Source organism: Melanaphis sacchari, unplaced genomic scaffold, assembly GCF_002803265.2.
Source record: "Melanaphis sacchari strain LSU unplaced genomic scaffold, SCAv2.0 Contig54_pilon_pilon, whole genome shotgun sequence".
Classification (NCBI taxonomy): Eukaryota; Metazoa; Arthropoda; class Insecta; order Hemiptera; family Aphididae; genus Melanaphis; species Melanaphis sacchari.
The window spans coordinates 2,257,041-2,273,858 of NW_020271380.1; the positions used below are offsets into that span (position 1 = coordinate 2,257,041).

Sequence of the window (16,818 nt, forward strand, 5' to 3'; positions counted from 1 at the left end):
TCGATCTTTAGTATATGAATAAAATTAGGTCTAGATAAAAAATATTCATAACAATTAATTAAATTTTCGTCAGTAACGACTGAATTTAATAAAAACAGTTGTTAACGATTTTCTATCAGTTAAATTAACATGAAACTTACTTGCTAAAAAATTTCAATATCTCATTATAAATAATTTATTCGTTGTATTATATATTTATTTAAATATGGAAATACATTGACTACAACAGCAATCTTTTTCATAAGAATAAATAATAGCATAACGAATTTGTATTACTTGAAACAAATCTCAGATAAATATTACAGTTGAACGTTGATAACTCATTAAGTAGGTTACAGTTAAAACAATTATAAATTATTTGCGTTTTACGTGAGAACAAAAAATTAATAACTCTGTTATTATCTTTAAAAGATAAATTTAAGATGCAATTGTATAACATTTTTACTTATTGGTATATTTTGATAGTTATGTAAAATATTGTGAATTATTATATTGCATATGAAGTGTATGTGTAATTTTTAATAACTAACAATGATAATGACATATAATCGTCAATTTATTATAAATTCAATAATAGTAATACTGGTGTATCTACATAAAAATATGCCACAATATTCTATATTTTATAATATAATTCAATCAAATCTTAAGATTCAGTTCGGATAATAATTAACAATAGTTCAAAATATCTTCGAAAAAAATATCAATAGGAGAAATAGCTCCAGTTAATTGAAACTGCTCAAAATATCTTAAAAATAAAATATCCTTAATCAAAAATATTTAACTAATTATATAAAAACACATTAAAATACATTTTTTTAATTTTCATGAATTAAATAAACGATTACATTGACCATAAATGGTACATTTGATCAAAACAATATTTTTATTGATGAGAATCTCAACTACTAATATAATCAACCTAAACGATAATTATTTTTAGCCAATTGAATATATCAACCTGTAATTTAAAACTATGAATATATTATACGAAACATAAGCAATGCCAGTATTTTATTTTTACAAGTAAGATATTTTTGATAGACAATATTATTTAAATATTATTGCAAAAGATCATTTTATCGTTCACTGTAATGATTCGAATTATAATATTAAAATTAGTAAAAAAATAATAAGTTCTTAATAAACTTTAATATTTATCCATAAATAATAAAATATTTATAATTAATATGCACTTCTAATTACTAATTCTTAAATAAGAAAATATGAATTACTAGATATGAATAAATTAATTGTATATTAAGTACCTTCTATTTTAAAACCATTAAAATCGTAATGTTTTTTTCTATTTTGACAACATTCTTCGAAATATAATATTTTATTAAACATTCCGTTTGTTCTTAGAGTGTAACATGATTATTAATTATAATATTAGTTTGTCGTAAAAAAACATAAATTAATGTTTGTAATTTGTATACATATAATCAAAATAACAGTGTACAGAATATAATTTGAAATATATTTTTTAGAGTTTCTAGAGCTGTGGTAATTACAGTACAATAGAAATGAAGGAACAAGACAGTAGTTCCACTTCAAATGATGAAGACAATAACAGTTGGCAAGACATGGGGTTCTGTTCCAGAGTGAAATATGTCTTCAAAAACATCACCGTGGAACCATTGTTGGCGTTTTATCAGGTTTCGTCCGTGTTATCGAGTTTGACCACCCAAAACCTCAACCTGCAAAAGGCCTGCAGGGTAAACTTACAAATGAAGGACGATGTCTGCGACGGACTGGAGAACAGGAACATGTCGTTTTATGTTGATGAAGAAGTTCAAGTCCAGCAACAGGTTGCAGATATGCTCATATGGCAAACAATAATCCAAAGTAGCATACCGTGTATACTTGTCATATTTGTCGGGTCGTGGAGCGATCGAAATAGGAAGCGCAAACCGTGCATGCTAGTCCCGGTAATCGGTGAAATCATCAGGAACATCGGATTATTACTTTGTGTGTTCTATTTCGACGAGCTGAAGATGGAGGTGGCCGGTCTAGTTGAATCAATACCTACGTCTATGGCCGGCGGACTTACCGTTCTGTATCTGGCCGCGTTTTCTTACATGGGAGACATAAGTTCTGTGAGTAATGTTCTCTTGTGTTTTTGTTCGGGTTAGTTCACCGATGTTACATAAAACATTAATCGCTGAGCACAAAGAATATCTTAGATTTTTCCATCTACAATTTATTTATCGTATGACTTAATACAAACAACTTAGATTTTCTTTGAAATTTGCTTAAATTATGGTACAAGATTAAGTTATTTTTAGAATTTTTTATCAATTAACAAAAGTCTTAAATGTTAAACCTTTATTAAAGTCTGGATAAACATACAAATTCATTTTTTAAATTTTTTTTTTTTAAATTAAAAAAAAAATGTTTATAAAATTATTTATATTTTATAGTTTTTAAACGCTAATATTATATTTCAGAATGATAAAAAAAAGTTGCATTTGTACTTGCATTTATCTAAAAGATTTAAAATGTGTCAAAATATTAATGTGATTTTTAAAAAATCTAAGACTTATTCCTAACCACTAAAGTTTTCAGTTTTCCAATATTCATTTCAAAGTTATAACTTCTTATGTTTGTAAAAACATATGCTATGTAAATAGACTAAATTAAGTTAATATAGTTTCTTAATCATATTTGTTTTAAAAATAAACAATAATTGTAAATACTACCTGTAAGCCTATGACAGTCATTTTTTAAAAAGGTAACAAAAATCATTATGAATTTATAAATTATGTTAATTAAATCAGAATTTCTATAAAATAATTTTAAAATGTTGGTTTATATTTTGTTTATATACATAAGCATTTTGCAAATTCATTATATAAATTATTTTATACATAATTTTGGTATTTTGTATTCATGAATATGCAATTATTTTGCACGTATAAATCTAGACCCTAATAATGAATGTAAATAATATATATCATTTATATTTTCAGATAAAAAATAGAACTCTCAGGGTTGGTTTGATGAATTTATTCTTTGGTGTGGCTTGGCCAATCGGTGCTGCACTTTCTGGTGTTTTATATCAAAAACTAGGATTCTTCGGAGTGTATTATATCTCTACAGCATTATACATTATAGCTTTTATCTATGGCTTTGTCAATATCAAAGAACATCCAGGGCCAGTACCATTAAAAGAATCCAACCAGACGTCAAAATCTTGTATGTATCTTGTTATTGATTTTTTCAATCTGAAACATATCAAAGAAGCATTTCACACAACGTTCAAAAGAGGCCCGGGAAAAAGATGGACAAAAATCATTTTATTGATGTTTACAATAGTTGTCATCCAAGGTCCTTCACATGGTCTGTATCGAAATTATTATAATATTTTATATTATAATTATAGTTATTCAGAGTGCCGATACATGGCTGTTAAACTTTAATGCCATATTTTAAAGAAACACAATTAAAAAAAATATATATATTCAAAAATATAGAATCTTTATCTAAAGATACAATAAGCATATATGATAACTGTGTAATAAAGACACGAATAATTTTGAAAATTACCCACCCATAGGTAACACAAATTACCTATCTTATTTAATTTAAGTTTTAAATATTTTAATTTTTGTATAACGAGTTAGTTTAATAGATTACAAAACTAATTTCGATTAGATTATTTCAAAAGGTTTTCTAGAATTATTAGAGATTTTGAGGGGATCAGAATGGATAACTATTGAAAAATACTATGAAATATTTTTGCTTCATCGTCCATTAACGCCTAACAACTCATAAAGTAATTATTATTTCAGGAGAATCTGGAATTTCTTACTTTTATACGCGAGTTCGTTTTAATTGGAATGAATTGGACTACAGTTTATTCTCAACCTTCTTATTTTTGACAAACATTGCAGGTAAGAAGAGTTACTCGTCTTAAAAATAACTTATAAAAAATGTGTATCAATTATATTTTAGGTGTTGGGTTTTCGATAGGAGTTTTAAGCCACTTATTGAAAATAGACGATGCACTCATTGGAGTGATATCTTGTTTCAGCAAAGTATTGGCTGGGTTAGTATTTGCATTTGCGCCTACAGAATTTTTTTTTTACATTGGTAAGCATACATTTTATTTTTTAAATAATAAATGTATTATTATAAAAAATCTATAATTAGTATATTTTATTTTTTTACAAAGAAAAATAATATTTACAACTTTTATAGACAAAATTATAATAAGTAAGGTTTGGTTAAATATGGACTGTTTGATCAGAGAATTGAATAGTTAAATCTAAACAATTGGTGTCCATTGACACTACTTTATTTTTTTTTTTTTTAGGACTTATTTTTTTTTTTCGGGGAAAGATGGGTTTAATCATTAAGAAGTTCTCTGGGTCATTTGCATTTATGCCGAGGAGTTGGAATGTCAGGGGAAAAGCAATGGAAAAAAGGTTAGAATGGTTCTATATTAGTCCAAGTCTAGGATATAAATATAAGAAATTAAATTGTTTGTAATAGTACACGACTAACATATTTTGACGTCCATTATTTAAAAAATAAATAAATATAATATGTTATTGACCGTAAATACTTGTATATCGTTTGCTAAACTCTGTACCAAACTTATTTTGTAAAACAGTGGCATATCGTTTAATTTTTAGATTATACATCGTTTACGCATCGCCACTAAATTAATTATCGTACATCATTTTTACATCACCATATTTAACAATAAAACTGAAAGAGATCATAAGTATCTAAAATCGTAAGTTAATTAATAACATACAATTAAAATTTTACTCTCATAGTAACCAATTTTCGATTATAGAATAGATATGTATTTTTGTTTAAAAATATTAACGTATAGGTATTATATATGATATAATTAGTCACATTTTAGGATGGGATAACTTAAGTGAATGGGTGATTCGTAACCACGACCTTTGATTTCATCACAATATATATTTATATATAAGGATAACTATGATGAAAATTATTTAAAATTTAATCAAATAACCTTTTAATTTTAATTATATACACTATATACTTATTATATTACGTGAGTTATAAAAATTATTGTTCAATTTTAAATTTAACCATAATTTGGTATTAAAAGTTATTTTAACAAGTGACAACTTATCTATTTTTTAATATTTTATGTACCTTTCTATGGTTCAATGTGTTTATGTGAAAATAATGACTTAAGGTGTTCGTGTTCTTAAAAAAGTACGCAAGCTGTGTATAATGGTGTGCTTTAAATACTATTGTGCTTAGAAATCATTAACAAAATATCGCTAGTAAATATCGCGTGACAAATATATCGCGATCGCACGGAATACATGTCGCCAGTATGAAATATATAGCAGTAATTTAATTAAAAATAAATAATATTGATTATTGATTGATATTTTATAATAGTTATAAATAATTGTATATAATTCAAAACATATAATATTTTTCTATAAATATATAGCAAAATTGATAAAAATATGTATAATTTAATAAAATGTATATAAGTATTAAAAAAAATTAATGTATATTAATTAATAGAAGTATATATTAAATGAAATACCTTAAAGATGATCATCAAACTCTTGACTATGATAATCTACTACTACTTTCTTTACTCGTTCAGCCCAACTGACTGTCTTGTTCTTTTTAATTGGTGTATTTAGATTTAACAGGTACGACAATAATTTACGGTGATATTATTTCTTTACTATTTACTGATTTTACGACATTTTTGTAGCGATATTTTGGTCACGCGATATTTTACCGGCGATATTTTGTCGAGGTACCTTGTGCTTAGATAACTATATTACAGTTAAACCTGACTTAACGAACACCTGTATATAACGGACACCTCTCTTAAAGGACAAAATGTCCAGGTCCCGGAAAAAAGATAGGCATTCCAATGTATTTCGACCTGTCTATAACGGACTCCTTCTATTACGGACACGGACACTAATATTTAACCCGAAAATGTTATAACTAAAGACCGGATTCCCGTGCAATTGCATCTTTTTATGGTGTATTCTAAATTCAATAGAAACAAGCTGCACATCAAAACCAAGAGATGTAGTTTAATTTAAAGCAAGTTTTATGTTGCACAAAATTGCTCGTTTCAGGTTTTTTTTACAAAAATGTACTTTTGTATAAATATTTTTATATTTCTGTATTATTTTTATTATATTATGTTATTTTACAAAGTATTGGACTTTTATATCTAACAATATTTATATATACATAACGATATAATACGAATTAAATTAAATTTTAAATTATCAAATAAATGTAGTTGAAACAGTAAGAGATGGGCTTAAGACAATTGAAAATGAAAAGGGACAAATACTATATGAAAAATTCAAATCAGTATTTGATAAAAATCCCGGATACAAAATTTTAAAACTGTACAACAATTCAATAAATGGAAATTATGTGGATTTAAAAGAAGATCTTGCTATTATAAGCTGCTACAAACAATTCCCAAAACATATATTAAGTGACAGAAGACATAATTTTAAAGAAAAAACTTGGAAATGTACATGATTATAAATTTTAATCAAATATTGTAAAGTCAGTTATATACATATTATCAGTTTATTATTATTTTAATCGAACATTGTAAAGTCAGTTATTAGTTATTACTTATTAAAATTAATATTTGAAGTATCTATAATGAAAATTATGTTTTTGCACGGTTTTGCACATTTTAACATTTTAATTGCACATTTTTTAGATTTTAGCTGCACAAAAATCCGGTCTTTAGTCATAACGGACAAAAATACATACTACGAAACAGCTTCAATAAGAAACGCAATTAGATAATTTAGTGAAAACACGCATTACTACCAATTACATTATCGCCAATTACGATAATGCTAATTGCGAGTACCTACCTATTGAATTCATAAAGTTGAAATTTGTACAACAATTTTGGTTAATACAATTTAACAGAAATATATCCAGATATAAATTGCAATACGTATAAATGATAACTATGAGTATCAAACGTTTTTAGTTTTTATTCAGTTTCTATCGGTTCGCAGTCAGAGTTGTACATCATTTTCTTAGCAATGCCACCTCCCGCGAGGCGTAATACTTTAAATTTTAATCAAAAAAAAATTATTATTTTAGATCCTTTTAAATACTCAAATGATGGTTGGTCTATTCGTAAACTTAATATAATATGTATAATAAATTTATAATGTGTCATTGTATATGTATAATATAAAAATAATAATTAAAATTAAATTTATAATTATGTGTATAATATATAATATTAATAAAGATTATACCTAATACATATTATAATATATAAAACAATACAAAAAAAATGTGTAGATCATGCTAGTAGATTAATTTTATTTTTAAAACATTGAAACCTGTCTACAACGGACACCTGTCTATAACGGACAATTATTTTGGTCCAGTGACTATCCGTTATATACAGGTTTCAATATACTTACTATATTATGATATTATAACTAGTACCTTTTTGCTTGTTACACATTTTATATGATACAGATAACTATTTTTTTTTTTTTGGTTATTTATTTGATGTTTTAATTTATATTTTGTTAACAGGCGCGTTGGTTGATGTAATGAGTGGCACTTCGTATATCGTAATGAGATCAATTATCTCAAAGATCGTACCTCATGCTGAACTTGGTACATAAATAATATTTTTTTACGATATTTTACTAAAAATTATCTCAATATTCCACTAATTTCTAGGTCAGGTATCAGCTATAATTGCAGTCATTGAAACAATAGTACCTGTTATATACAAACCTTTGTACAGTGCAATATACAGAGCCACTCTTAACACGTTTCCAGGCACATTTTACGTCATCGGTTCAATAATGCTGATCCCAGCCATATTTATATATTGGTAAATAAAATTCTAAAATAATCTATTCATTTATTTTAATATACAGGATATACCTGCAACAAATTACATAATCAGTATAATTAATAAGTGTAATCAATCAAGTTATCCAAAAATGAAAATTTTAAAATTATTTTCCTATTTCCAAAACACTGGGTTTTATATTTATTATTGAAATAATGACTTACAGTAAAAAATAAATATTCTACAGTATTTTTTTGAAAATAAATGTTGAGATATAATATTGCGTTATGTGGTTTTTCTACCATTTAAACTACATGGGTACCATAGTTGATAACCAAAAAAACCATATGATTAATATATTCATAATATGAAGACTGTAAGAATAATTAAGTACGTTATGGTACAATTTATTTGTAAATTTTAAATACACTTACAAATAGAATAGGTACACACTAGAATTTTTTCAAAAGAATAATTAAAAATAATTATAATTTACAAATCAATGTTACTATTAGTAAGCTTTATTGTTATTAACAAATAACAATAATAAAAATAGTTTTTACTAAACTTTAAGTAATTTAATGTATTCTAAATCAATAAAAAAATTGTACCATATCAATTCATATTTATATATTCGAAAATACCATAAAATTTTCATTTTTAAATTTAAATCGTTTATTTTAAGAATTAACATGAAAAACATATTACATATATTACAGAAAAAAATTTTTAACTTTGGTAATGGGTTACTTTACTGAGTAGGTATAATTATCTTATTGATGTAATAACAATTGTTTACGAGTCATTAAAAAATAATTAATGTAACGTCCATTGTCTGTAATCTGTTATCAATACTTCTGTAATCTGAGACATTATTAATACACCAAAATAAAATCTTGTTCCTTGGATTTTAATAAATATAATTGAATATCATATGAGTGATGGTATTATTCCAATTCAACTAGCACCAAGTTTAGAAAAACTTATATTAACTCTTATCAATTTATCTTGGTTTCTAATAAAATTAAATATCAAGTTGTGGAGAATGCATAGCTATAACAAGATATTAGTTCTTTCAGCTTCCATTTCACAAATTAATTTATAGTAACATATATTCTCAAAAAATATACTTAACCTTTTGAGTTTGGTTATAGAGCCAAACATAGCACAATAAACAAAGTTTAGAGAAATGTATTAATGTTAAATCTTCATTACTTGAAAAAAAATTTCATCGCACCTGCTGTAACTTTCTAAAAATATCTTAAGCTTTTAATAGGGTATGACATGAAGGTTTTTTATTCAAATTTTAACATTTCTACCCTACATTCTCTTTATTTTGATTAAATCATACATTACGACTAGCACTTCAAATTACACTATGGATCATCAACCTCACTTAATAGTTATAACATAAATTTACGAACCTGATTAAGTTATTTATTAAATTCATATAAAAAGGAAAAAAATAATAACATCTTTTTACATTTTAATTGTTGTGATTATTTTACATGATATTTCATTTAATAGTAATGGTTTTAAATCTTAATAATTGAGAAAAAATTAATATGGAAATAAACATTATATAAATTATTAGTAGAGGTATCTATAATAGTATATTAAGTTACACTAATATAGTATATCATAATCATAAAAATAATTTAACATTTTTAATTATGTATCTGTAGTTTTTATGAAAAAATGTAAAAAAGTAATGTAGTAAACTTGAAATAGTCAAGGATAGCAATCTGTCACATGTCTCATAAAGACAAACATTTTTAGCTTTATAAACACAAAAAAAAATGTATGTCATGAAAAACAAAATAAAAATTATAACTTATGTATAATGATATACAATTTATAATTATAGGTGGATGTATCGTTTAAATAACCAAGAAGATGAGAAAAAATCCACTGTTGAAGAAATTGGATCAAATAATGTTCATGATTTAGAAAAATATTAGATTATTGATAATATTTAAGAAATTGAATAGAACACAATTAAAATAATACGTTATTTTATTTTTGAGTAATAAAAATAAAATTTATACTTTTTATATACTCTTAATTTTTTTAATTTAAAAGTGTATTCTACTTTTTATTTTCTCTTTGATATAATTATTACATTTATTTGTTTTACGAACTTCTATTAATATTTAGGACCCGAAAATATTTTATATGTTATTTAATGAAAATAAATTATATTCAATAAAAATAAATATATTAATATTTATATATTACGTACTTAAATATAAAGTATAATTTTAGTTTTATAATTGTGAATATTTTAGTTATAATTCATATTACATATTTTATATTATTAAAAAAATTTTAATTTCAAAATCTCTAGTTTTAAATACATATATTAAAATACGTTTATAAATATAAATACATATTCTTAAAAAAAAAATATATATATATACAAAACCTATAGTAATCTGGATATTTTTGTACATAGAGATTTATAAATGTATTTTAAACAATTCAACTTCAAAAGTTTATTTGAATTACTAAATAGATAAATACGGTTAAGTACCTATACTCAATTTTAAATTTTTTTTTGAAAATATATTTTTAAAGTACTGATAATGATGCTATTGAGATAATTTTATATTTTATCAAAGAAAATTATATAAAAATACCAAAAAAACAAGAAAATAATGAATATTTTTAAAAATTGTGGTGGTTTCATTAACAATTTTAAAAAATTATCACTTTTATTCAGTATTTTTTTTTAAATTCCGAACGAAAGTGATCAATGTAATTATTTTACAATATTATGTATTTAATTTATAGATTTTTTTTTTTTATGTATATATGTACATGATTTATACTATAAGTAATACTTTGATTTTTCGATTTAAGTATAAACAAAGATTACATTTAACTCGTAAATAGAAGTACATTAGTTTACATTAAATATTGATATTCACCTTTTATAAGGGCCTTTTTTACTTACTCCGCGTATTATACAATAAATATTTTCATAAAAACATATAAGAAACTTTTTAAATTTTTATTGAGGGTAGTTACTATAAGAAATTATTAATTACTCACAACTCATAAAATATTCATTAGTTGTAAAATAAATAAATTATTTATATCAGTTTATTACTTTATGTTTTAATAGTAATAAGTAATTTGATATTTCAGTTAAATTATATATATGATTCAATTAGATACTATTACATAAGTTTGAGAGATACAAGTAATACGTGTATATCAATATAAATGTTTTCGGTGCACCTACTACATTCAAATTTAATGGATAGATTAATTAATTTATAATAATGAATTTTTATATTTATTTATTTGATACATTTATAAAATATAAAAATGTTAACTAATGAAAATTAAGTAAAAAGAAATGTTCGTTACTAAAAATTATAAATTAAGATTTAAATTTTCTACATTTTATTTTATTTATAATAATTAGAAAATAGTTATTATCTTAATTTAAATTATTTATATTTAACTTTTCATGATTAAGTAAATATTACAAATAACTAACATGTTTATATTTGGTTTATAAAATTCAAATGACCTCATTGGACTCATGATAACAAAATAACATGACGTGTAATAATAATATATAAGAAACGCCAACTATTCCTCATTATTATTTCACCAGTTAATGTTTTTAACATGTTCGCGTACGTGTTATATTACTTCTATTTTTACGACATTCTTGGATAATAATTTTTAGTTTGATAAAACTTAAATTAAAAGTAAAAAAAAAAAATTTTAAAAAAAATTACGCAATAAATAGTATAACTATGATTACAACTCAACTTCTCGAATACTAGTACACATATTATGTTTATTAAACCAGGTAAAAAACAATCGTTAATAAAAATTAACTGTATATTTATTTAAAGTAATATTAATTATAATAATAAACTATATCAAAATAGTGTAATAGCATATTTAACCAAAATTTAAAAAACCTTAAAATGTAGCAAAGACATTGATTTAAGTAATAATGTGTAATGGGTAGAATACTTGCTGCGATTAACTTCTATAGTGTAAGTATTTTATTTTAATATTAAATAGTTGCTAGTTATTCACTAATATAGATATTAATATATAGTATATATTACCGAGTGATCCATTTACCGTTATACACTTATATCTACCAAGAGCTATTAACGTTTAAAAGATATTTTTTTTCATTGTCTTAAGTCATTAAAAACGACTTTTTCTTAAAAAGATATATGTTTTTTTTTAATGACAACGTAAGCGTTGATAAATTAAATTAAATGTTTTGAGTTTAAACCGATGGAGTGGAGTGGTAATAATTGCAAGGGTACCTCGCAAAACGGCGGTACACTATTCTGTTCATCAAAGCTCTAAACGCTTATAGTCAATGACCAAGTTAATAAACACTTAAGATCGTTAAAGGCTTTGTTACCAACAAAAACTGTATAGAGTTATAACATTTTTTTTTTGTCTATCCCTGCACAGTTTGAATACAATTGCAGTGTGCGCGCCGGAGATTCAAATCGACCTAATATAAGTCATCAAATTCGACCGCGCACTTTGTACACGCTTTGAAAACGGTCGAACGTCGGAACAGCCGACGGACAACCGCGACGGGAAAAAGATAAAAAAAACAGTGATGAATACCGACGACGAACAATCCGCGGCGCTCGACGACGCGTCAAAGGTTCCGCGCGACGGTGACGCGCCCGGCGGCGCGGACACGGTCTGGTCGCGGGCCAAACGCGCGCTAAGCAGCGTCCACGTGGAACCGCTGGTGTGCTGCTACATCGTGTCCCGGATGCTCATGTTGCTGGCCACGCAGAACCTGAGCCTGCAGAAGGCGTGCTCGGTGAACCTCCGGCTGGACGACGACACGTGCGCCGCACTTCTGGTCAAGTCCAAGACGAACGTCAGCACGCCGCTGAGCCGGAACGAAGTGGCCACCCAGCAGCTGGTGGCCGACATGCTCCTGTGGCAACTGATCGTCCAGAGCGCCGTGCCGTGCGCGCTGGCCGTGTTCGTCGGGTCCTGGAGCGACCGGCGCCGGAAGCGCGTGCCGTGCATGCTGGTGCCCGTGGCCAGCGAGTTCGTGCACGCCGTAGGACTGGCGGGCTGCGTTTACTGGTTCCGCGAGCTACCCATGGAGGTGGTCGGAGTCCTGGAGGCGGCGCCCACGGCTCTGACCGGCGGCCGGATGGTGCTGTTCAACGCCATGTTCAGCTACGTCGCCGACGTCACCCCCGTAAGTACCGACCACCGGTCTTTGGCGATTGCGCCGGATTTTTGAAGGCTACTCGAATAATAAAGTCTAAATACGTTTCTCTGCGCCGGACGATTTACCGTAGGTGTATTAAATAATGACCATACCGTAAAAACGGCACCAGGATAATAATACCACGACGAAAACACGAATCGAAAATATTCACGTTTTAAATAATATGCGTTGTATAGTACCTACGATATTAGTATAAAACATTTTTTCGATATTTTAAAATGTGCTCGACATTTACGAAATATATCTTTTTTCAGAATTAGGTAATTTCGGTCGAAATAAATACGATAGAGAATTTATTATATTCATTAAGTATAGGTACGATTTAAAAATTTTTTTTAAGTAGAACCTATACAACAGATAATAAAGCAATAATAATTTTTCGTTTTTGTTATTGAAAAATCAACCAATAATAATAATAATATCGGTTCTAATATGTTTATACATTATATATATTTACAGGAGGAAATGAAGACTCTACGAATCGGTATTGTCAACTTACTATCTACAGTAGGCATGGCCATCGGCACAGCGTTGTCTGGTATAACATTTCAGAAGCTGGGGTTCTATGGTGTGTATGGCTCGTCGTCGCTCCTATGTATACTAGCTCTCCTATATGGTCTGATATTCATAAAAGAAGTGCCACCGCCGAACAAATCGGACAATATGACGCAGGCACAAAATAATGGTCTATTTAATGGTTTTTTTAACGCAAAACACATTCAAGAAGCATTTAAAGTTACTTTCAAAGACGGTCCACATAATCGAAAACTCAGAATAATCATGTTAATGTGTATTGCATTTTTAATCATGGGACCTTTAAACGGTTTGTAGACAATTTATTCTATATACATGCTCTTACAAGTTATTAAAAAATTACTTAGATATTAAATACTAAATACGAGTACAATACTAAAATCAACAAATGATTAACTTCCTATAGTTGCGACTTTATACATTATTGTAACACGACTAAAGTTGTATTATGATTTATACAGGTGATCTTACGGTATCGTATTTGAATACGCGTGCCCGATTCAATTGGAATGAAGTAGATTTCAGTGTGTTTTCAACTGTTTCTATGGTCATTAGTGTAGCAGGTAATTTTAAAATAGTGATTTTATTTGAGGTGGATAGTTACTAAATATAAATACGTCAATTTCAAACAAAGAAGTACAAAATATAAAATACATTTTATTTTAACGAGTTAATACAAAATACAAGATAGTCAATACAATTAAAAAAAAATTATGAATATAATTAATTATACATAATATTATCAATACAATTAGTAATTTAAGTCATATAAATAAAATAACAGGTTTCTATCAAAAATTGTTGGATTATGGTCCGAACGTTTTGACCTAATCGGAGCATGAACTAAGCCAGCAGATAAAAACATTTGTCTAACTGGGACTAAAGAACTTACATTTTTTGGAAAGAATAAAAAATGTCTACATTAATAGAAACATGAAAAATTAAAAATAAAAAGTAGTTAATATTTACTAAAATTATATTATTATTATTATTATATTAACTATATTATTATTATTATTATTATTATTTTTTTATGAAAAATGAAAAGTAGTTAATATTTACTTAGACTATATTATTGTTAACGAAACTACTTATTAATAAATATAGAAAATATAGAAATACTATTTAAAATACTTATTAAATACTAAATATTAGATACGATAATAGTTCAATTACTATCAACCCACGGGCCACGGATATAACTAAAACTACACAATATGACTATTTTTTTTTTTTTAATCTTGACTTTCAAGTAATTAAATTTATACCCATGAAAGTATAAAACTATACTTTTCGAAACTTTACAAGATAAAAATTTTAAATAAAATACAAAAAAAAAATAAAAATATTTAAATAATAAATAATTATAATGTTTTGTGAAAAAATACAATATATTATTATTGGAGAACATAATTTAGTCTATGTGAATTTATCAAAACTAAATATTATTTAAGACCATATATTATCTGCCTGATTATTATCACATAATATTCAATGTATCAAATGACTAAAACAAAAATTGCTTTATATTTTAGGTACAGCAATTTCCATCGGATTATTAAGCCACATACTTAAAATCGACGACAGTTTAATTGGAGTAATGGCGTGTGCAGGTAAAATCTTTGCCGGAATATGTTACGGTTTAGCGACAGATGAAAAGATATACTATTTAGGTGTGTATTTAACATTTATAAAATCATATTAACTAGTATTTAACTACCTATCCATGATATATTAGTGAATAAGAAAACAAATATTATACCCTTATCATGGGGCACTTCATTCTTATCTGACTTGAACACTAATAAGCTAAAAATAACACAACAATTATCACTCAATATCACTCACTAAGTTGATAAAAACCAAACAAAGTTTAAATTACTATATAAAATTAACTGGTATAGTGATGATGTGTAATAAAAAATACGCTTCATATAAAAGCTATTTTGATTTCAGGACCGTTAGTAGATGTTATGGGAGGCACAATTTTCATAACAGCTAGATCAATTATGGCAAAAATAGTCAAACCAGATGAACTAGGTAATAAGTGTTATAATGTTTTTTTATTTGTTTTCCACATATTTTAAAATTTAAACAGCATTATAAATTATAATGTATAGGACAAGTGACGGCTATTTACAGCATCGTCGAATCGCTCGTTCCGATTGTGTTTGGCCCACTATATACAGTGATCTACAAAAATACAGTTGACACATTACCCGGAGCATACAATTTAATAGGATCGACTTTAGCCATACCTGCGATTTTAATATATTTGTAAGTGAATGACATAAATTTAAGTAACTATCCATATTTTTATTTTCGGTATATTATATTAATAATCTAATAAAATGCAATAACAAATATTAAAATAAACTTTTATAAAACGAGTGAAAAATAATTTATTTAAAATTTTATTTAAGATTTCTATTTTATAATTTTTAAATTTTTAATTAATCTATAATTGCTAACAAAATTATTGAATATAATTCAATAAGCTACCTATTCGATTAGTGTTTGATTTGTTTTTATGTAATCCGTTTAAAAGAAGAATAATATTTGTTAAAATGTAAACATTTCATATTAATTTGTTTAATTTATTCAGATGGATGTACAAAGAGAGCAAGCTATCAAAGAAAAATAATGATATATCTGTTAAAATTGAAAATGACAAACTTTGAAGCCTAAAATAATGCGAACCACGAGTAATTCAATTATTCATCGCAGAAATTTGAATGTGATAAAGATCATCAACGTGGAAGTATCAAGGAAAAATCAGTTTTACGTATTTTTTATAGAAAGAAAATAAAAATATGCTATAATAATAAAAATTATAATAAATTTTCGTACTTGAAAGCCAAATTAAGTCGATCGGTTTTTTTTTTATTCGATATTTTTGACAATATAAATATATTAATATATATTAATTAATTGTATTAGGTAATAAAAAATTTTTTCAAAATTTTTAATGGAATTAGTTCCATTAAACAGTATATATATAACAGTATTAGTACTGTTACTCAAATATTTAAATATGAAGCATGCAGAGTATACGATTACATTCTCAAATTATTGACGAAAGAGCCTTTTTGACTAAGGTTTTAAGAGCTACTTCCCACTAAACTTTTGAATTTTGGGTGACTATGCTTTTTTATATTTAATATACTTTATATATGTAGTGGATAATATTGAGTAT

General features: G+C 26.0%; 2 protein-coding genes across 3 annotated transcripts in view; both read left to right on the forward strand.

Moving 5' to 3' along the window:
• Nucleotides 1-9,841, forward strand: part of LOC112599791 — a 31,895-nt gene extending 22,054 nt beyond the window's left edge. Inside the window, exons 10-16 of the mRNA XM_025346854.1 lie at nt 1,500-2,099; nt 2,973-3,342; nt 3,795-3,896; nt 3,958-4,095; nt 7,567-7,650; nt 7,717-7,873; nt 9,702-9,841. Coding sequence (XP_025202639.1) covers nt 1,500-2,099; nt 2,973-3,342; nt 3,795-3,896; nt 3,958-4,095; nt 7,567-7,650; nt 7,717-7,873; nt 9,702-9,795 — 1,545 coding nt within the window. The 3' untranslated portion in view covers nt 9,796-9,841. The remainder of the gene's footprint in view (nt 1-1,499; nt 2,100-2,972; nt 3,343-3,794; nt 3,897-3,957; nt 4,096-7,566; nt 7,651-7,716; nt 7,874-9,701) is intronic.
• Nucleotides 9,842-11,460: 1,619 nt separating this feature from the next.
• On the forward strand, nt 11,461-16,486 carry LOC112599685. 2 transcript variants are annotated; one of them, XM_025346698.1, is made up of 8 exons: nt 11,461-11,663; nt 12,296-13,055; nt 13,548-13,911; nt 14,084-14,185; nt 15,158-15,295; nt 15,579-15,662; nt 15,743-15,899; nt 16,228-16,486. In XM_025346698.1, the coding sequence occupies exons 2-8, from the start codon at nt 12,450-12,452 to the stop codon at nt 16,301-16,303; spliced, it is 1,527 nt and encodes a 508-aa protein (XP_025202483.1). In that variant the 5' UTR covers nt 11,461-11,663; nt 12,296-12,449; the 3' UTR covers nt 16,304-16,486. The 2 variants fall into 2 exon arrangements, with proteins under 2 accessions (XP_025202483.1, XP_025202485.1); XM_025346700.1 differs by lacking the exon at nt 11,461-11,663 and adding an exon at nt 11,785-11,856.
• The last annotated feature ends 332 nt before the right edge of the window (nt 16,487-16,818 follow it).

What these genes read in the sequence shown, in the direction of transcription:
- LOC112599685 (XM_025346698.1), top strand. Translation starts at nt 12,450, where the DNA reads ATGAATACCGACGACGAACAATCCGCGGCGCTCGACGACGCGTCAAAG. An exon ending in ACGTCGCCGACGTCACCCCC is followed by an intron (nt 13,056 to 13,547) that starts GTAAGTACCGAC and finishes ATATATTTACAG; the next exon opens with GAGGAAATGAAGACTCTACG. An exon ending in AGTCAAACCAGATGAACTAG is followed by an intron (nt 15,663 to 15,742) that starts GTAATAAGTGTT and finishes TATAATGTATAG; the next exon opens with GACAAGTGACGGCTATTTAC.